Raw genomic sequence first — 23129 nt, forward strand, 5'->3', positions numbered from 1 at the left:
ATTTGATTCTCTTCTAACAATCGCTCATTGTTTCGCTGTGAACTGTTTCCACTACGACGATCCTCACGAAAGTGTGTGGGCCGGACGCCTGATCCCATTCCGAAGACGACCCCGTGTTTTTGTTGTCCGAACACCCTCTCCGTCAATTCAAAATCAGATATTCCCGGTTCGTTACTAACAACCTCCTCCATCTCAGCCTGCACAATTCAAATAAAATATCATTTCTATAATAAAAAAACTAGGCATATTCAATTCACTTACAATTTTCTCTTGCACGTGTTCGTCCGGGACGGGAGTTGGGTTTTCTTGTGTCGGTTTTGGTGTACGGGTCCTCTTGAATACTTCAATTACAGAAGGTGGTCTTCCCATTTCAATCGCCTGTTGAAATAAATGATTTATATAATTAATAACAATCTTTATATTAAGTTATTACAAATAATGTACTTACCAACTCGTCTTCAATTTGTGCAAACGGTCTACTTCCCGTTCGATGCGGGAATTTCAGATTCTTCCGATTCTTCATATTTGTAGTACTGTGTCTCTGTATTTGAAATAACAAATGAAGTTAGATTAATTAATATTAACTCTTATTTGAATTATGAAACCGTACCTTAAACGTTTCTGTGAAGAAATGGTTGCGACACACAAACTCCCAATCATCTCGATCGTAGTCCGGTGGAGGATTAGCCAGTACCGCCGCTTCGTCTCCTTTGTGGACGCGGATATAATTTTTGTTCAAATCCGACCGCCATCTATCCCATATCTGATTGGCGTGTCCCAACCCCGTCGTTCGAAAAGACTCAATGTCACCATTAGTCGCTTCGAACGGATCCTGAAAAAAATAACATCCAAATGTGAAAAATAATTATTTAATGACGTAATGTATAATCAAGTAATAATTATTAACCTTGATAGCAGTCCACAGTGAATCCAATTGGTCTGCACTTAAAGCCTTCCACTTGAGAAGACGGTGTGAGACGGCTGCGGGGTCCCGGATAATCGACCCCACATGTCTAGACCACCGTGTCCTTCCCACGTCTGTACCGCCTGGCCTCCCATCCTTCTCTCTAAACGTTAGAGGGATCCTCGTCCCCGCTAGCCTCTTAGACAGCGCTATATTCTTGTTCTTCCCCCGTCTCTTGCGGGCAGAAGATTCTTCAAAATTATCAAAATCTTAATTAAATATGTCAATCAATTGAAACACTAACTAATTTGTAAACGAAATACCTGTCGATGATGGGTCGGGAGTGGTCCCGTGCTCCTCCTCGTCATCCTGCTCCTCGATAGGCTCCTCAAGACCCTCGTGTTCAGCCTCATCGCTAGGCAGGTTATCAGCGAATGTGCTCTCTATAAACTCTGCGAGGTCATCATCGTCTTCACTCTCGTATGTTCGGGGAGGCGCAGTAGCTATCGGGACCACAGGAATCGGTGGTTGGTCTCTAGAAGACGATCCTCGTCGCTTTAACGACTCGGATTGGGCAAGTAGGTTTTGGTAACTCTTATCCAATTTCTTGGGTGTCTTCCTCATACTCTTCCAAGTTGTTTTAGGACCTTCAGACATTCCTAATTTCACACCATTAATAAAAATGAGTGAATAATTGAAATAAAGTAGTAATAAAAATGAATATAAAGTTAAAAACATAATTAAATCTACCTAATTAATTAATCTCAACTATATGTTTGTAAACCGCGGTTTTATTTTTGTCACAATCTTCCAACCGGGTCGGGCTGACATATCAGGGGCGTAGAATACTTGTTTTGCTTGACTCGCCAATATATACGGGTCTTGACTTTGGGTTTTCAAAATTCGGTTTACATTTACACTTACGAAGCCATATTTATCCACTTTCACTCCTAGTTCCCCCGAGTGTGTATCAAACCACTTACACTTGAATAAAACAACTCGTTTGTGAGAATAGTATTGTAATTCGATTATATCCGTCAAAACTCCGTAGTATGACATAGTTTCAGATCCGTTGAATTCCGGCACGGCATCCTCCGACTGATCATCGTCGTCATCATCATCATCATCATCATCTAAGTCATCGGCATCTTCATCGACATTGTCATTAACCACTTGAGTAGTACGTCTCTTTTCTCCATGAAAATACCAATACTCATAATGAACATTTATTCCATAAATGATGAGGTGAGTCTTCACTTCGTCTATTTCCATAAACGGCGTGTTCAAGCATTTAACGCAGGGACATTTCACGGTTTGTCGGGATGTATTCCTAAGAGCATACTCGAGGAATTTGTCAACGCCTTGTTCGTAATCTGGATGATCTCGACGTAAGGTCATCCAGCTTTTATCGGGTACTTCCATATTTCTAAGAAATTGGAAAACAACCCGCATTATTATTTACTTAAATTTGTCTAAATTAATTAGGCTTACATAATTGTAACATAATCGCTACCTAATCTATCATTATTCCAAAAGAATTCAACATTAATCTAACATTTTCTAACTAAAATTTCACCTAAACAAACAATAATAATCAAATCATTCAAATAATGACACTAACCTAAATCAACAGTAATCAATTGATTCACAAACCTAACATAAATCTAAACTAAATCTAACATTTTCTAACTAAAATTCCACATAAACAAACAAAAATAATCAATTCATTCAATAAATGACTCAAACCTAAATCAACAATAATCAATTCATTCACAAACCTAAATCTAACAAAATATAACATAAATCAAACCTAACATAAATCAAAATTAAATCTAACCTAAATCTAACATAAAAATCCAACATAATTCTGACAAAATCTAACCTCAATCTAACATACATAAACCTAAATTTAACATAAATCAAAAATTAAACTAACCTTGAAAGAAAAGAGCGACGAGAAGAGCGGCGGATGTAGATCGACGGGCGGGCAGCGCGCGGATGAAGGTCCTAATCCAAACCTGATGACAAGAACTTTAACTAATCAAAATTAACCTAAAATCCAAATCTAACCTCAATCTAACTCAAATTAAACCAATAAAATCAAACCTAAATCAAAATCAAACCAATCCAATCTCATATCAAACCTAAAATCAATTTAATTCATACCAAACTCAAATCAAACCTAAATCAAACTCAAACCAATCCAATCTCAAATCAAACCTAAATAAAACTCAAACCAATCCCATCTCAAATCAAACCTAAAATCAATTTAATTCATACCAAACTCAAATCAAACCTAAATCAAACTCAAACCAATCCAATCTCAAATCAAACCTAAATAAAACTCAAACCAATCCCATCTCAAATCAAACCTAAAATCAATTTAATTCATACCAAACTCAAATCAAACCTAAATCAAACTCAAACCAATCCAATCTCAAATCAAACCTAAATAAAACTCAAATCAAACCTAAATAAAAACTGCAATCAAATCTAAATCAAACTGAAATCAAACTAAACTCAAATAAAACCTAAAATCAAATTCATCAAACCAAAATCTAACCTAAATCAAACCTAAAACTAACCTAAATCAAACTCCAATCAAAACAAAAAATCATCATATCTAACAAATTAAATAAATCAAACTATATAAATCAACTAACCTAAAATTATATAAACTAACCTAAATCAAACCCTAAATTGAACCAACAAATAATCTTAATTCAAACATATAACTCAAACTGACCTTTGATGCAGGTGGTGGGGGGTGGGGCGGCGGCTTGGCGATTCTCCAATCGGCGGCGGCGGTAGGAATCCAATCGGGCCGGCGGCAGTGCGATTCTTCAAGCGGCGCGGCGGCGCAGCAGTTCTGCAGTCGTCGTCGAGGTCTTCAAGCGGCGGGCTGTTGGCGGCGTCGTCTTCAATCCGGCGTCGTCTTCAATCGGCGTCGGGGAGAGTGAAGCGGGGCGGCGCGGAAGATGAATCGGGGAGAGAAGAAAGATAGAAAGAAAGAAAGAAAGAAAGAAAAGGAATCGGGCGTTTTGTTTTTTTAATTGGTCATTACCGAAAGTTTTATGAATAACTTTCGGTTTTGATCAATTACTTATTTCCGAAAGTTACTCACAAAACTCTCGGTTTTGATGTTTCATTATCGAAAGTGTTATGATTAACTTTCAGTTTTGATCAATTGATTAATTCCGAGAGTTAATCATAAAACTCTCCTTTTTGATCAATATTTCCGAAAGTAAGGTAATTAACTTTCGGTTTTACAACTTGGCAAATTGTTAAATTTATTGGTTTCTCACTTTCTAATAACCTTGAACAACATTAATTTAACACATTTGATATCCTTAAAACATGTCCCAATCCATATGATCAAACATTACACAAATACATAGGATAATCCTACATAAACATTCATATACACTTCTCTATATGATCAAACACATTCTTGAACACTTCAACATTAAACACAGTCTAAAATTTTCAAATAAAACACACACTTGATAATACTAGATAGGAGTCTAAATTAAAAAGTAGAAAACCAATTAATTTAACAAATTGTGAAATGGTAATTCCGAGAGTTAATGGTATAACCTTCGGTTTTGATGGGTATTTCCGAAAGTTATACCATTAACTCTCGGAATTACCATTTCACAAATTGTTAGATTAATTGATTTATAATCTTCTAATGACCTTGAACATCATAAATTGAACACATTTGATAACCTTAAAACATTAGACAATCCATATGATCAAACGTTATACACATTAATGTGATCATCAAACACAAACATATATATATATGCACACTTCTTTATATAATCAAACACAATCATAAACATTTTAACATTAACACACAATCTAAATTTTTCAAAAACAACACACAATTGATTAGATTATTTAGGAGTCTAGATTAGTAGGTGAAAAACCAATTAAAATAACAAATTATGAAGTGAAAACACCGAAAGTTTTCTATATAACTTTCGGTTTTGAAGTGTATTTCCGAAAGTTCTATATAAACCTCTCGGTCCTAACCTGAAACAGAATGTTTTTGGAAAGGGTGAAAACCGAAGGTTTATTTGAAAACCTTCGGTTTTTACCCTTCCCCATACTTAGAAAAAAATCTGAATTTTTTAATGTAAGGTCAAAACCGAAGGTTTATTTGAAAACCTTCGGTTTTTACCCTTCCCCATACTTAGAAAAAAATCTGAATTTTTTAATGTAAGGTCAAAACCGAAGGTTTATTTGAAAACCTTCGGTTTTTACACTTCCCCATACTTAGAAAAAAATCTGAATTTTTTAATGTAAGGTCAAAACCGAAGGTTTATTTGAAAACCTTCGGTTTTTACCCTTCCCCATACTTAGAAAAAAATCTGAATTTTTTAATGTAAGGTCAAAACCGAAGGTTTATTTGAAAACCTTCGGTTTTTACCCTTCCCCATACTTAGAAAAAAATCTGAATTTTTTAATGTAAGGTCAAAACCGAAGGTTTATTTGAAAACCTTCGGTTTTTACCCTTCCCCATACTTAGAAAAAAATCTGAATTTTTTAATGTAAGGTCAAAACCGAAGGTTTATTTGAAAACCTTCGGTTTTTACCCTTCCCCATACTTAGAAAAAAATCTGAATTTTTTAATGTAAGGTCAAAACCGAAGGTTTATTTGAAAACCTTCGGTTTTTACCCTTCCCCATACTTAGAAAAAAATCTGAATTTTTTAATGTAAGGTCAAAACCGAAAGTTTATTTGAAAACCTTCGGTTTTTACACTTCCCCATACTTAGAAAAAAATCTGAATTTTTTAATGTAAGGTCAAAACCGAAGGTTTATTTGAAAACCTTCGGTTTTTACCCTTCCCCATACTTAGAAAAAAATCTAAATTTTTTAATGTAAGGTCAAAACTGAAGGTTTATTTGAAAACCTTCGGTTTTTACCCTTCCCCATACTTAGAAAAAAATCTGAATTTTTTAATGTAAGGTCAAAACCGAAGGTTTATTTGAAAACCTTCGGTTTTTACCCTTCCCCCATACTTAGAAAAAAATCTGATTTTTTTAATGTAAGGTCAAAACCGAAGGTTTATTTGAAAACCTTCGGTTTTTACCCTTCCCCATACTTAGAAAATTTTCTGATTTTTTTAATGTAAGGTCAAAACCGAAGGTTTATTTGAAAACCTTCGGTTTTTACACTTCCCCATACTTAGAAAATTTTCTGATTTTTTTAATGTAAGGTCAAAACCGAAGGTTTATTTGAAAACCTTCGGTTTTTACACTTCCCCATACTTAGAAAATTTTCTGATTTTTTTAATGTAAGGTCAAAACCGAAGGTTTATTTGAAAACCTTCGGTTTTTACCTCAAGATTTTAAAAAAAAATGGGTCAAAACCGAAGGTTTTCAAATAAACTTTCGGTTTTGGCGATGCTTTTTTTTTTTAAAAAAGATGAAAAGTCAACAAAAACATAATTATTTAAAAATATTAAACCAAACCAAACAAACATAATAAAAATAATTCAAAAAAATTAAAACATAACTGTCATAAACCCATAATAAATCCATAATAAATCTACAAATTAATTATTAGATGGGGTGGAAGGAGGGGGTGGTTGATTTAGTCGACTCCTCAACAAGACAAGTTCCTGTTCGAGATTCTCTAATCTCTGAGACATTTCGGCCCGGTCCGCTTTGATTTCACTGAGCAAACGACCTCTTTCGGCATCCCTTAATCGGATTTGTTCCATTTCCAGCGTCATCTTTCTGACCTCTTCCTCACGTGCCGCAATTTCTGATTGTGTTATCAGATTCTGGTAACACGGATGCAGTTTCTCCGGTGTACGCCGAAGTCTCTTCCATGTCGAATCACCCATATCCTAAATGCATTTCAGATATATGTATATATATATTAATCAAACAAAATAACGTAAACTAACATAAATCTAGATCTATAATATATATTTATATATATAAACTTAAGAAATCTAAATCTTACAATAAACAAAACAAAAAAACCAAATCAAACATATTACCTGAAGAGAGGAGAAGAACCCGCGGCTTGGAGGAGGCAGGCGGCGGCGGCGGAAGAGAGAGAAAGGAGAAATGAGTGGAATGAAAAAGAGAAGGGTTTGGGTTTGTATTTATAGAGGTTGATGCCGAAGGTTTTCATAAAACTTTCGGTTTTGATATTAGTCAAAACCGAGGGTTTATTACAGACCCTTCGAAAAAAACCATAACCAAATTTAGAATTTTTTTTTAATGAGCAAACCCGAAGGTTCTTTGTAAAACTTTCGGAAATGAAATTTTCAAAAAAGGAAAAACCGAAGGTTCTTTGAATAACCTTCGCAATTAAAAAACCAGGGATTTCAAAACCGAAGGTTTTTATAAAAACCTTCGCAATTAACCCACATCCAACACTTAGAATTTTTTTGGGTTTTTTGGGAAGGTAAAAACCGAAAGTTCTTTGTAGAACTTTCGGTAATAATTAATAAACCCGAAGATTTTACACCCCTTTCGGAATCTATTTTTAATCCCGAAGGATTTGTTCCTCTCGGGAGTATTTAGGAGAGGTTTACAAAACCTTCGGGAAAAACCGTCGGTAAAGGTCCTTTTTTTACCAGTGAGTGTCACGTTCATTTTTTTACTTTGTTACATATCAAGCACTTTCGTGTTATATTTACATATTTAATAAACAAATTTTCAGATTCTTTTGTTATAGGAAATTTTAAATAATTTTAAACAGAATTTCAAATCATTATCTAAATAAATAATCTAAGATCGTTTATATTGTATTGTTCATAAAACAATTCATGTTAGATATGTGGATCGCATCAAATTGTGTATAACGTTTGAAGCCATATGTACTTGGATATGGCTGGTAATTTGGTGTCCAATGGGATGATTGCTCGTTCATCAGTTTAATGGCATCTTTCGTGCCATAGTGTTCCTCAATTATTTTTCCCTTAGCCATTTTATTTAGTTGGGCTTGCATCTCTTCCTGCATGGCTTGAACTTGAGTCATCTGGCGTTCATATTCCGTTAGTGGTGGTTGTTTAGCTGTCGGAATTGGTCTTTCCTGTGGTCACAGAGGATTGAGTATTTTTGCATGTGTCTCGTGTTGTTCCTGTGTGGTTTGGTCGAAATCTTCTTTAGAGTCTTCATAAAGAGGGACTTCCTCTTGAGTTCGAGGACTAATAGAACGAGGATTGATGGGAGTGAACACAACCGGATTGGCTGGTTAGGAAATCGAGATGATGAAGACATATTTTGGGATGTGGGCGATATTTAATGACTAACTAAAAAATTTGTGATTAGCGCAAGTTGTTCCATCACATGTTGTAAAGTTGTCTTCATTTCCCTAAATTTGCTCGTAGAGACCGTTGTCATATTATGACGAATAAAGCGTCCAGTTTTTGGATCTCTCTTTCTATGGGGTCGTATTAGTTGTTGTAGTCGTGGATTGTTGCAAAGAGAAATAGGTGAAAGTTTACAATTATAACACAAATATAATGCAATGCATATGCATCAAAAATGAATCCTAGGGAATGACCATCTCCTTGTGATTCAAAAGCCAAACATAGAGTTGTTATACAAAACACACCCGTTAAGTTTGTTACAGACATATCTCTCTTGTTAATATTTACAGAGAGAGTCTAAAAGATAGAGTCCTACTGTAGCATGTTCTTACACTATAAGTTTCCTCCTCTTCATTCTTCTTAAACTGCTCGTATTCTTCGAGAATGGCAGTCATGTAGTTTTTTCGTTTCTTTGGGATGCCCATCTAGGAGGCGTTGTTCCACCTCTCGAGATATCCCACAGGCCTTGTGATCAATCGATGTGTCTATAGCGATGGCATTTCTCGTATAAGGGGGTAGGAGGTGACCCATTCTAAGCCCACAAGCATGATCATAGGTCCATCATCCATCATGTATGCCATCTTTTTGATGCGATACCACAAGATTAACTCCCTGACTTCGTCATCTTTCTCGGCAAAACTTAAATCATCATTCGGTATTGAAGTGTAGGGGACATGATGTCTCTAGAATATATTGGCGAAAGGCGTCCAAGTTTATCTAGTAGTTAGATGTAGAGAACTAAAGGTGAGCATATTTTGCTCACAATGGAGGTTAAGAATAAATCAGTCAACCCTATTAGCGTTTCAGCTAGAATGATACTTAGGGGTCTTTGTTTCTCCTACGCATGTGGTATGCAACCTCTAGGATTTTGGAGGATGGATTGTCATCCGCTGGAGCTAGGAAGAAGTGGCTAACAGGACTGTTATTGTCATCATGGAGGAGATCATAGTTAGGGGGATTTCTCCATTTATGACCTCCATCTTTGTCTATTTTTAGAAGTCGGTGACATTTTTTTAGGATTGTCTCAGGTCTTGTCTTAATATATATATATATATATATATATATATATATATATATATATATATATATATATATATATGTATTCCTCTTATAAGAGCTTCCTCAAGGACATTGATTCCACAAATGACTTCAGATTCAAAATATTATTGTTGTCCATCATCAGGATAGTTCAGAATTCTTCTATGGTCAGGCACATTTTCCTTTCTCTCATAAAGTAAACTGTCTCACGGGGCTCCACCTCCTTTACATTTACATCATGAAGATCTTGTTTATCTTAAAGTTTATAAACCTCATGATGGGGGTCAGTCCATAGATCCCATGGTTCCACTCATTTTTGTGGAAGTTATCAATCAATGGGACCAGGGAGATATCCTTCAGCATGGACATCGTTTGAGATTGAAAATTTAAAACATTTACAAAAATGTGTTTATTTTGAAGAAGAGACATTTTTTAGTTGTTCACTTAGACTATAAATGCATACACATAATACATATATAGTAGTCATATATGTAAGAGTTGTAGTGATGAGGTTTAGTTGTTTGTGCACGACAAACAATCGGCTTGGAGAGTATCTAGGTTTTTTGTGATAAGGGGAATCATAAGAGAGTATCATTCACCGTTAGTGAAGGGAGTAAACCACCGTCATAAACCAGGGAATATCAACTCAATCGGGAATTTCCCCCCACCTCCACAATGCCTATGTCCTATCGGACGGCTCATCGCCAAAGGGTGGTGTCGATCCCATGAATTATAGTTTTTCCTCTCACAACATCACTTATTTAGTAACATGTTGTCGTTCCTCATCGACAATCTTTGCACATATGTGTAGAAGTACCAATTCTAATTGTGTACTTCTTGCAAGTAATGTTAGGGATATGTACCCTTTGCAAGTATAGGAATTTAGTAGGATAAAACATATGCATCCCTTAGGTGTTGTACCTTTTAGGATATGCCCAATAAATTGAAAATGTGATACAAACATTTTTCAAAAACCAAGTTTATGTTTTCGAGTTAAACAATTTAATCCCCAGTAGAGTCGCAAGAAAGTTGTAACCCCCGGAAAACCCTTTTCACGGAAAAACTCGATGTTCGAAAATTTCAACATCATTTTGCGTGTTAGAAATATTTTTTAATAAAACATTATTTTAAAAGATTTTTGATAAATCCTGACTTCTTTGACGTTAATCATAAAAATAATTAATTTGGGGTTAGGTTTAAATAATCCTTAGATTTAAAATAATAAAATTAAAATTAGATTTTAGAAATCTGTTTTTAAATTAATTACAAAATAATTAATTTTAAAAAATTATTTATTTAAAACAAAGTCGTTAATTGATTTTAAATCAATAAAAAGATGTACGTGTACAAATGTATTTATCACTAGAATTTTATTTAGTTTGAAGTTTGGTGATACTCAGGAAAAGTCTTTCACGCTTCATCATTTGTACCCGTTTTAAAACGGTCTCTACTTTTTAAAGTCTTGGTTTTTAAAAATTAGTTTTATAACGTTTTTATTTTAACCAATTATTTTTCTAGTACTAGACATGCATAGATTTTTGTTTTAGGTATTTAAAATCGTAACAACAATATTTACATGATGGTACTGGTTACTAATGATGTTGACTATAGAGAAAAATACCTGAAGAACATTAGTATTTAAAGGCATTAAGGTTTAAAAATAAATCTCAAACGAGCTCTTATCAAAATATGTTTTTATGGAAATATCTCAAAAATATTTTGAAATCAATATCTAATTTTTTAATTTTGAAAAATGGTTTGAAGTCCCAAAATTTAAAAAAAAAAATGAAAATTGAAAAATGCAACCAAACAGGCCCTAGGATCTGTGTCCTCGGTCTTGGGTGTGTTTTTATCAGTTAGGGTCTAAGACCCTCGGTCATGGAATCGGAGATCCACAGTCAAAGTGTTGGAGTCTCTCGGTTGGATGTGGAAATCCTCGGTCCTAGGTTAACCTGGGGATAACTTCATCGGTCTTAGGTTTTAGGAGTTCTTGGTCGGATATAAAAATTATCGTTTGGACCTCTCGATCCTGGATAAAAATCCTCAGTCGGACATCTCGGTCCTAACTGAAATTTCTCGGTCGAACCTCTCGGTCCTAGATGAAATTTCTCGGTCCTGGTCGAATCTGTCGGTCCTCAAGAACATCAAAACTGTAGATTTTTGTAGTTTTGATTAATTCCCAAATCATTTGATCGAATGACTTAGGTAGCTTCACAAAGCTCCTAGGAACATCATGAACATTATCCCAATGTTTGATTTAACCTAGATGTTGTTCGTTTTCATTAAAACAGTTTAGGAACCAAAATCTGATTTTTTTATTTTTAAGTTCTAATGAAGTGTAAGGAGTTTTCCAATAGCTACCTTATACTTACACTTTATATGATTTATTGGTACCAAAACTTGAACATTGGTTATTCATTTGGACCAATTCAAGAACATAGAATTTTCATTTATTTTGGAAATTTTGATTTTGATCAAACATGATCGGGATTAATCAAATAGGGTCGAGATTAATCAAACATGATCTAAATAGGTGTCCAATATCATTGGAAACATGTTGTGAAGCTTTCTAGGCTGTTGTTCTTGAGGATTAACTCAAGAACAGAAAACTCGATTTTGAATATTTCAAATTCAAATTTGGATTTTTTTTAATTTAGATCGATTAATTGTGTTTGGCTTCAACAGAAAGCTCACAAATAATCCTTATCATTTCTCAATCAAGAAATCGATTAACTAGACAGTATACCGAACTGCCAAAATTGAAATGTAAAAATTCCAATTCAAACTTAGAGGATGATTGGAAGCTTACCAAGGATTGGAGAACATTTCTTGGATTCTATGAAAGATTTGGGATTGCATGGATCCAAGCTTTGATGTCTTATACTAAAATTCTAAAACTTCAGAAGTTTTAAAGCTTTTATGGCGGATTTTGTAAGGGTACCCCCGATCTATGTCCCATTTCATATCTTAGCACGTGTCAAGAGACACGTGGCAATAAGGAAAGACTACCGCGAGGAAGCTCGTGGTTCGATGCGTTTCAACCTTGGTTTATGTGTTAGGCATCTTTTAAAACAAAACATTTAGTTTTTAAAAGATTTTGAAAATACTTGGAGCGGTAAAAATTAATTATATAAAATAATTAATCCTTTGTTCAAATTTTAAATAATTTGGGAGGCTAAATAACAATTAACCTAACCCAATTTAAATTAATTAAACATAATCAATTTAAAGATTATTTATTTGAAAATCAGAGTCGCCAAGAGATTTTATGAAATCAATAAAATGATACGTGTACAAACGTATTTATACCAGATTTTCTGAAAAGAGTGGTTCGTTGTCTGTTTACGCTCGGGAGAGGGCGCTATGTCCTCTACTCCCACCTAAGGACGGTTTTCAAAATTCCTCTAAAATAAGCAAAGTCTGGCTTCTATAAATCTAATTATACCATTCCTTATCTTTAATTAGTAGTCTATGGGTCCTAAATGAGGGTAGGCTTTAAATAATTGTATAAAATTATTTAAAAGAGGTGTGTACATGTTGCGTTGATGTTTAAATTTAACAAAACCTGAAAATATCATAGGAGAATGTCAAAATTTAAAAATAATGGTTTGTCCTTTATCCAAAACATTGGTTTAGGAAATATCCCGAAAGTATAAAAAAAAATTATTTTCTGACCTTTCAAGATTATTTGAAAATGGGTATGGGTTCCAAAATTAAAAAAATAATTTTGGATTTTGAAAAGTGCAACCAAATAGGCCTTAGGACCGGAGTCCTAGGGTCTGGGTTCGGTCGAGATCGGTGGGGATCGAACCATGGCTCGGTCGTATGGGTCAAGGGACTGGAGAGCTCGGTCCTAGGCTTGGGAGGCTTGGTCCCAAACTCGGGTGGCTCGGTCGAAGATCGGGGAGGCTCAGTCCCGGGTCAAGTCTACTAGTCTAGGTTATTGGTCCTAGGGTTAGGTAGCGATCGGTCCTAGGTTTGGGGCTAAGGTCAAGTTTACCGGTCTTAGGTCAAGTGAGGGATCGGTCCTAGGGTTAGGTTTATCGGTCTTAGGCTAAGTGAGGGCTCGGTCATATGTTTAGGTTTATCGGTCCTAGGGTTAGGAAGCTCGGTCCTAGGCTAAGTGAGGGATCGGTCCTAGCTAAAGAACACAGGTCCTGCTCCACGATCCTAGCAAAATAACACATGTCCTGCTCCACGGTCCTAGCTGAAGAACACCAGTCTGTTTTCTCGGATCTAGGATAAAATCTTAGGACGGGTGTTCTTATTTTGGTCCAAAATTTCAAAAGTCCATAACGTTTGATTGGAATCATGAAATCATGATCTGTAGGCTATAGTAAGTTCATATGATCATGAAGAACAAAAGCCCTACAATAATTCATGTTTTTGAAGACCTTACAATGATCAATTTTAAAACACCATTTTTAGGTTAAATTTTGGGATCTTTTTAGTTAGCTCATTTCAAAACCTGATTTTTATTTCATTAGCTTTGAAATGATGAATATAATTGATCTAAACCAAAACAAGAACATCATAACATCATTAAAATAGTTTTTGAATATTAAATCAAAATCCAACTTTTTTAAAAACTCAATTTGATCAAACATGATCAAAATGATGAAACAGTTGCTTAGAATTCATCCTAACATGTTAACAAACATGTATAACAACTAATTGGATCAACAAATACAGATTAAAGCAAGAACACATAATTTCAAAAATTCAAATTTTCAAACTTTTTTTTCTAAATTTTCAGTTTAATCAAACATGACCAAAAAATGATTACAGTTGTTTGGAAATCATTCAAACATGTTTACAAACATGAATAGCAACTAATTGAACCAAAAAAATCAAATTAAACTCAAGAGCATAAAATTTCAAAAAAAAAATCCAGTTTTCAAGTTTGATTTTCTGAAATTTTTGATTCATATGGATTTGATACAATTTCTTTCAACATAAAGCATATATGTGATATATAGAATGATTCTCAACAAAGAAATTTCATAATCAACGTTAAGAACAAGATTAAACCGATCAAACAAGAAAAATTGAAAAAATTTAATTTTTTCAATCACAAATCGTGATACAAACGATATGAATGCATAACAACGGTGGGAGAACACTCCTTGGGTGTGTTGGAAGTTATTCAAGAGCCTGGATTGAAACTTGGATCATCAGAACAGGTTTTGACAAAAACTAGTTCGCCGAAATCTTCAAAGATTGATTTCAGGTGATGAAATCTGGTGATTGATGAGTTGCTGTTTGATGATATGGTAGTGGAAGGATAAGGGTTTTACAGTAGAGGAAGGTCGGTTGAGGAGGGTTAATTTGAGACAATTTTAACCTTGGATGAGCTTATCCCTAAAATCCTATCTGTTAGTTGGCTGCCTTATCTACAGTGGGATAAGGCTGGAGGATAAGAGGGAAACGCAAGCGCTGACGAGGGTTCACATGGCCAAAAAAATCAAAGGATTTGATCGCCTGTGGAGGAAGCTAGAGCTTCTGGTAGGTTGGATGTCGGTGAGGTCGCGATTCCGGTGAGGTCACAATTCCAGCAAAGAAGACGAGCCAAACGGCATTGTTTCGTGTAACGGGACGCCGAGTTCCATTTGGTTTTGTCAGCGGTCAGCCTAGTTGACTAACGGGGTTAGTCCGTCCCTTTAGTTGATTTAGTGCGGGTACAACGTGGCTCCATTACATTCGTTTGTGTGGGAGAGTCTAGGCTGTTGGATGAGATCTAGGCGCTCATCTAATGGTCCAAAATCCTGCTACAGAGATTAAACATAATTTCAGCTACACCGGATTATTAGATTTTATTTTTATTTAAAAGGTTATTAAAAATCGGTTTTTAATTCCTTTTAAATTCATTTTTTCACCAAAAATTTCACAAAAAATACTTCTGGAATCATAATAACAATTATGATCATATATTAGTTTTTAGTAATTTTTGGGAATTTTGGGGTATTTTATTTAATTAGTTTAAGTCATGAATTAAACATAAATTATGAATAAATCATAGTTAAATATTTTTAACCCCTTTCTTGGTTTAATTTGGGTAAAATAAATACAATATTTTATCCTCAAACTACTTTTGGAATTTTGGAAATTTTCCTGTGACCCTAATTAGGTTTTAATTCCTTCTTTAAGTTATTTTGAATATAAAAAGCCAAAATATTAATTTAATATTATTAAACATAATAATATTATTTGAAAATAGGGTAAGTCAAATTTTCATGCTTATAGATTTATAAAATTTATTGATTGAGGACTTGAGAGTCGATCTCCTCCTTCAAATTCATCAAGGGAGGCTATTTATAGCCTCTTAAAGTCTGTTCAGGAAACAAGTTGATTGGATTTAGTCAAAAACTATCAATGGTGTTTTGGCTGTTATTGATTTAACTTTCTCGGTCATGCCATAATGAAGCTTATGATCGTAGGCAAAATGATCATCGTGATAGGGTGACCAGCTTTTGAATCAGCCGAAATGATGGACTATTGGCAAAGTTCCATCTTTAACAAATTAAATATGGGATTCGTCCTTATTTGTTCTTCATCGCGAGGAAGAAGACAAATCAGACGTAAAACGACACTATTTTGGGCGTAAACGTGGATGTGGAGCATTCTGTTTGTGTTTCGTCTAGGTTCCATCCGCAACCAAGCGGTCCGTTGCGTTTCAACTAACGGCGCTAAGGCGCGCGTTAGGTGATTCTCGGCTTCGCGAATGCGTGCTCCTTTTGTTGCACTAGGCGACTCCAACACATATCCGAAGGTTGCGGGTTCGATTGTAGCAATCCTTCTGGATTTCGGCTACACCCGATTACAGATTTATTTTATATTTAAAACCAAGGTTTATTTCAAATTGATTTTTCTTTCACCTTTTTGTTTATTTTTAATCAATAAAAAATATACAAAATATTAAAATAAATATGAAATTTATTTTGTCAATTTATTTTATTTTTGTATACTTTTAGGTTTGAAAAATAATTAATTTTGGATAGAATGGATACAAAATTTATCTTACATTATTTATTTTTAATTCCTTTGAATTTTTTTAAATTAATTTGAGATGTAATGGATACAAAATTTATCCCAAATTATTTTATTTATTTTATTTTGCCATTATTCTTAATTAATTTTGGATTTTATTTTTATAGTAATTATTTCAATTAATTTTTTAATTGGTTTTTGCTTTAGGGTTAATTATTTTGATTTATTTATTCAAAAATAATTTAAATAATTATTTTTAAATTTATAAATTGGATGTGCAAAATTTTAGAATTTTAGTGTTATCTATTAAACAAATTAATAAATCTTCAATCAAACTTCAAATAAATACTTACTTATGTCTACATTTTATAGCAACTATAATCTTTAAATAAAAAGTAGTTATTTATTATTTATTAGTAACCATTAAATGTAATCTTTTAATATTAAATATAGAATACAATAAAACAAAATTCAAAATAAACATGTGCTCTCTTTAATTTATTATATATGTAATATATGGATATTGAAGATAATTGTTTAACTAGTAAAAAGAATTGAAATATCTCAAAGATAGATAAAATCATACTTTTTTTAATCTCAATAATTAAAGATATATCAATTTTAATGAAAAGATAAAGATAAATATAAATATAAATATATGACCAAATTAAATTAGGACGACTATGATACCGATTAAATATGAACATGAACGAGAAAGTATACATTAATTCATAATCTTTTAAATCTTCTATTTCCATGATGTTTAATTTTCTTTTCTTACAATGAAATAAATATTCCAATTGATGAGTAGATTAATTAGGTTTTTCAAAGACTATTATCTACTTTACAAATAATTAACATTATTTATTTTAGTTTAATTATTTTTAATTTAATTCTTTACAAAATTAGAAATATCATCAATTATATTAATGACAAATACAATGAAAATCATAAACTTATTTCAAATTAGATTACATTATTTTGATTTATTAACAAAATTATATAAAAGATGATATATATATAATTATTTATTATATTAGTAACTCAAATTAGTTCAATGGTGTAAATAAGACAACTAAAATTCATTACATAAATATTTATATTTTTACAGTGATAGTAGTGATCACATGACAAAAAGAAATGCAATTTATAATTTGAATCGGAAAAGTCATTCTTCTGGGCTTTGATTTGGCATTTGTTTTGCTTCGTTTACTATATATGTGCTTTATAAATAATTTTCATAATTGGTTCTGTAATGGACCGAGATTATGGTTCTGTATAAATTTATCTTAATTCTCTCTCACACTGTTGAGAGATATCAAGCTCTTCATTGTGAATTCGCATGATTAATAGACTTCTGTTTTAAAATTCATTTTGGGGTTGACATGTGTTTTAGTTAGATTATTATCGGTTAAGTAGAATAATAATAATAATAATAATATTATTATTATTATTATTATTATCATTATTATTATTATTATTATTATTACATACAATGGAATTTACTCTTTCTTTGGAAAAAATAATCTAAGAAAAGTATACAGCTTTTTTTACTCTTGCACAACAATACCAAGCTTTCAAAAAAAAAAAATTACTTCAAAACAAAAGAAAAATAGTTGTTTAGTTTTCTACTACTATAATGCTCTAATTTAAATGACTAAGTGGAGTTCTATTTTTCTTTTAGGACGTGGTTCCGCTTCTCTCTTCTCTCTTCTCTCTTCTCTCTTCTCTCTTCTCTCTTCTCTCTTTTCTCTCTCTCTCTCTCTTTCTCTTTCTCTTTCGTAGTGTGAATAATCATCACGAATTAAACACATAGTCTACGACGACAAAAATTTATCGTATGACGCAAGGACGGACCCAGAATTTCGAACTGGGGTGGGCTTGAAAAAAAATTATGGTGGACTTAAAATAATAACGAAAAAAATTTGAAAAAAACAATGAATTATATTAATTTTTTTTAAGAAATTAAAGGTAATGTCATATTTTTACCGTAAAAAAAAAAAAAAAAATCTTTTTTTCGAAGTCCACCCGAACCCCTACATAGATTCGTCCCTGGTACGACGGAACATCGTAAAACCTCAAAAAGGCTGATGACACGAGGCATTCACCTTCTTTTATGTATGTGGAGTTATATTAGCTTCTCCAGTTGAATAAAACTCATGTGACATAATAATAATAATAATAATAATAATAATAATAATAATAATAATAATAATAATAATTGTATAGTTTGAAACCATAGATAAGAAGAGTAGAACACGACTAGTGTTTGGTAGGATATAATTTAGTTTTCAACTACAAATAATTTATCCATTCATTAAACCATATACATCCATAAGGTGTAAGAGAAAAGTAAGGTTTGTTGCAGGCATGAATTCAGCAGTCATCCCCATAATAATATATTTATTTTGTTCAACATAGACGGCATCAGCGATCTTCCGGCCTTTATTTTCTATCCTTTTTTATTTGAATAGTAGGAATATTTCTTAATTAATTAATTTATGTATTGCTCCCTATTTTAATCCATCGCGATATCGGAACAAGACTGAGTAGGAATTGGCAGCGAAACTTCTGGCAGTGGATATAATTGAAAATTCGAGATTTCATGAAAGAGTGATTATATAATGATCCGATGACTAAACATTCCATGAATTCTAGTTAACAAATGTGAAATGAATCTTGTATTAAAGGGTTTGCCCAAAATGTTTGCAAGAAAACTTAAGCATTAACTCCCTAAACCCTAAACCCTAAACCCTAAACCCTAAACCTTAAACCTAGATATGGGTAATTTCCAATGTTTCCTTATCTTGTTCATTGCTCTTGGCAGTTGAATTTATTCTCCGGAGATCATGAAGACTGAAAAAAAAATAAGACTCACATTAGATTGTGATTTGTTAAGTGTTAACATTACATAAGGTTAAAACTACATGTTTGATCTTGGGTTATTTGAGTTTTTCAAAACATTTTAGTAATTGATCCCAAATAACCCTTTTTTTACCAAACAATGTTTTTTCAAATAACCCGAAAAAAAAAACAGAAAAGAAAAACCAAGATCAAACAAACATACCTACATCTCTGTGGCACCCTCCAGGAGGACAAAGAAGATTTCTTCAAGCTTGGTGGCAATGATAAGAAATGTTTCCAATCTTCAAGCATAACCTTAAGATCGTTAAGCTTGTTATCAAGACCGAAACAACAATTTGCATGCATGGTGCAAACTTGATTCAAATCTTTGCTCGGTTCACATAGTCCGCCAAAGTAAGCAGTACTTAAGAATCTCATATTCAGACCAAGGTCAATGACGAAATCATCGTACTTTATATTATTTAAGACATCCTGATCATGATACCCTGGATATAGTTCTTGTGATGAGTACCAGAACTTGTAGAACTCTATTGACCTGTTATTTGACCTTACAAATTTGAATCCTCCATTTGGTCTGTTATTCAAATCATTGGAATTGCCAAGGAAATGATCACAGGCGATTTGGAAATCAGCGTCTATATTGAACAGAGGAAATGGATCTCTGAACCACAGGATATCAGCATCCTGTAAGAGGGAATCAAATATAACCCAGGTTGTGAGACCAAATGTAAAGATGCAGAACCACAAGCAAGTTGAGAAAACACAATATATGCATATGCCCATTTGAAAATAGCATTAACTTTGGGGAATAAACAAACCATTATAAAACTAAGTCATGAAAGCCAAAAGTATCTCAAACAACATAAGAGAGAACATCAAATCATTGCTCCAATTTGAGGTTCTCAAATGAGCTCAGGTCAGGTCAACTAGAAGATGGACTTCATCAACAAATGTGCCTCCCACATTATCGGGCCTTCTATCCTTGTAGTCGACACCACCATGAAATCTTTGCATATATTTGTCGAGTTTCGATCTAGCGATCTTTTCATCCTTTTATTTGTACTCTGTTCGCGTTCAGTAAGAAACTTTGCCAACATGCTGATGGAAGCTCTACCAAATGTCGAGACAATTATTCTCGCAGAAAGGAGATATCATGTAACTTTCATTCGCATGGTCTTATCATCCTTGCACGCCTACTCCAGACAGTTCTCAACTCCTCCGCCATCTATCTTGAAATCCTTAAATAAAATGGAAAATGGGAAAGATTTCTACTTGCCTATGATTGATTATTTCAAGGGATATAAAATGAGTAGCAACATAAGAATATTTTTTTTAAGTAAAGACATAAAATAAAAAAACAAGATAATCAGTTAAATTGAAAGTCGGAGTTAGGAAAAAGAGAGCACCGTGAAAAGAAAATTGTAACCCATCTCCAGAACAGATCGAAGGAACTCAATCCTTCTCCACATCATCTTCAGGTAATCATGGGTCATAAAGTATGCCTCCCCAGAGAAGTTAGTACCGGGTTCAGTCGGAAGAGCAAAGCAATGCATATGTACTGCTAAACAACGAGAAAATGCCTTCTCATCCAATGCAATAATCACCAAATGTTCTAAAAGTCTATGTGTTCCCTTTCCAACTCTAAAACTTTCAAGGAAGAGATCAATGATTGAATTTGGTGCTGCCCATGCTTCGTTTAAAGTGGTTAATATCACTGTCCCATCATCCATCGCAGCCTTTTTTAGCACTCTATCAAGTTTGAACTCATCATCATCCTAAGAAATAATTGAAAAAATCAGTAACTAAAGTACATGTATTTGTATATACCAAGAAAACAGCAACTGCATTATTAATTTTGCTAGAAAGAAGTCAATGAATTAATTAAAAAACACCGAGTTACAATAAAAAAAAATGCTCGGAATCTCCTAAATTAGAAGGCATCCCGAAAAATATGCTCTTCGAACCCAAGCACATATAAGATGAGCCGGGTTAACAAAAAGATCTTAGCAAAAAGAAAGCATTAAATATGTGGTTGTGAGAGCTAAAGCATGTCTGCACAAAACACTTTTGCTCTCTAGCTGACTTCCAAATCTTTGATGTTAATTAGGAGCATCAGAAACTAACACTGAAGAGTCAGCATTCACCAAGATGGATAATTCATCAATGAGAAGCGTTGTATGATTAGCAGTTCTTGGTTTTCATCATAGACCAAGATGCAAAAGGACATGGGTTAACATAATTGAAACAAGTCATATCCTTCTCATGAATTTCCTAGATTAGCCAAGATGGAAGACATAATTTTAATTGAAGAACAATGATGAAAAGTAAACTAACCATATTGATGTATAAATATAGATATTGTAAGCATTTTATACTGAAAAGGCAATGTAGAAAAATCATTCAACTTAAGAACAAAAACATTAAGACTACCATAATTTAAGCATCCAACTTAAGAAGAAGCAAATCATAATTCTGGGATCTTCAGAACCTGCAATGATAATTAACAGAAATTTGTATAGAAAGTCTATGTAAATTAAGCTTCTTCAAGGTAGTATTTGATTAGATTCTACATCAATTATCATAGTAGTACTGTATATATATGGGAATCCAACACAAATTTCTGGATAAAGTAACAAAACCCTCAAATCAAGTAACCAGTTAATCTAAAACAGGAGATTAGAACAGCAGCGGCATAGTCGCAAACCAGAACAAATAAAACATTGAAATTAGGAGCAAGAGAGTAAGAACACTAACAGCTGAATAATTGACAGCTGAATAAGGAAATCCAAAGTGAAGCTGAGAGGAAAGATCAAATACAGGGGGAAACTGCAAGCCAGCTGAATCGGCAGCCTTGTAGAGGAGAAAAACAGAGAAAAGAACGGCGGAAGCAACTATTAGAACGACGGCGAGAGAACGGCGGAAATGTGCTTCAGAAGCGTGGCCGAAGAAGAATCTAGTGGGATGAGAACGAGATGCCATTCCCGGAGATCGCCTCCGGTGAAATGCAACTCCTCTGTGACCTGGAAATAGCTTCAATTTCATGGTCATCGAATCGAGATCGAACCATGTTCATGTAGGAGAGAGATAGCAGTTCGATTTTGCCGTTACACACGTTTTTCCTGTACAAGTTACAACGATTGCTATGAATGAAGCCCTGTGTGCAGTAAAGGGAAAACTAATTCTGGTGCTGGAAATTTATTTTGTTAATAAATACAATAACAGTTTTCTTATTTTTAAGTTGAATTAGTTTACATAAATTTATTGTTTATATCCTATATATTTTTAAAACCTTTTGTTATTAAAATAATGTGTGAATAATTGTAATAAACATTTTTATAAAGATAGCTATAAAAGTTTGTTTTGTATTGTTTCACATATTTTAACTCATACATATGATAAGTGTTTTAAATTTCTTTAGCGCCTAACTGAGGCCTAGCGCCTAAGCGGGGCATATGCGATTAATACTCTGCCACAGTATAGACTCGGGTTCGATTCCTGGCTGGTTCAATTTATTTTGAGTTATGCTAGTTTTAAAAATTAAAAAAAACGAATTCGGATTATTCGAAATTCGAACCGAATATCAAATTTGAATTCGGTTCGGTTTAACTAAAATTTATTCGAATTCGGTTCGGTTTTCGAATTGACTAAAAAAATAAAAATTCGAATAAACCGAACCGAGGAACTCAAATAACCCAAAAACCGAACCGATTAACACCCTAATATGCGGTGTACTAAAATTTAACAATAAATTTCTTGAACAATGAACCTAAAGTAACATTAAACAAAATATACATAATATACCTAAATACAATTTATAAATATTTTATTTTGTAATGAACTTCCAAAAAGAATAGATTAACCAAGAAGGACCCACGTGATAAATAATACCACCTAATTTAGAGTTAACAAAAATCATTCATACTTATCATTTTCTTTAACGGATTAAAAGCAGGCATCTCCTCCAAAAGATCAATGGCCAAATGATTGGCATGTG

At 33.4% G+C, this 23129-nt stretch overlaps 1 protein-coding gene across 1 annotated transcript; it reads right to left on the reverse strand.

The window, feature by feature from the left end:
* Window positions 1-19040: 19040 nt before the first annotated feature.
* On the reverse strand, window positions 19041-22284 carry LOC124946108 (uncharacterized protein At4g15970-like). Its single transcript, XM_047486675.1, has 4 exons — window positions 21890-22284; window positions 20542-20910; window positions 19342-19819; window positions 19041-19126 (listed from the first exon to the last, which is right to left on the reverse strand). The coding sequence occupies exons 1-4, from the start codon at window positions 22181-22183 to the stop codon at window positions 19104-19106; spliced, it is 1164 nt and encodes a 387-aa protein (XP_047342631.1). The 5' UTR covers window positions 22184-22284; the 3' UTR covers window positions 19041-19103.
* Window positions 22285-23129: the final 845 nt, after the last annotated feature.

The sequence above is a fragment of the Impatiens glandulifera genome, chromosome 7 (assembly GCF_907164915.1).
Source record: "Impatiens glandulifera chromosome 7, dImpGla2.1, whole genome shotgun sequence".
In the NCBI taxonomy this organism is placed as follows: domain Eukaryota; kingdom Viridiplantae; phylum Streptophyta; class Magnoliopsida; order Ericales; family Balsaminaceae; genus Impatiens; species Impatiens glandulifera.

Coding starts and splice junctions, on each gene's coding strand:
- LOC124946108 (XM_047486675.1), bottom strand. CDS start 22,183: ATGACCATGAAATTGAAGCTATTTCCAGGTCACAGAGGAGTTGCATTT. Junction 19,820..20,541: donor GTTACAATTTTCTTTTCACG/GTGCTCTCTTTT, acceptor TCCCTCTTACAG/GATGCTGATATCCTGTGGTT. Junction 19,127..19,341: donor CTGGAGGGTGCCACAGAGAT/GTAGGTATGTTT, acceptor TTTTTTTTTCAG/TCTTCATGATCTCCGGAGAA.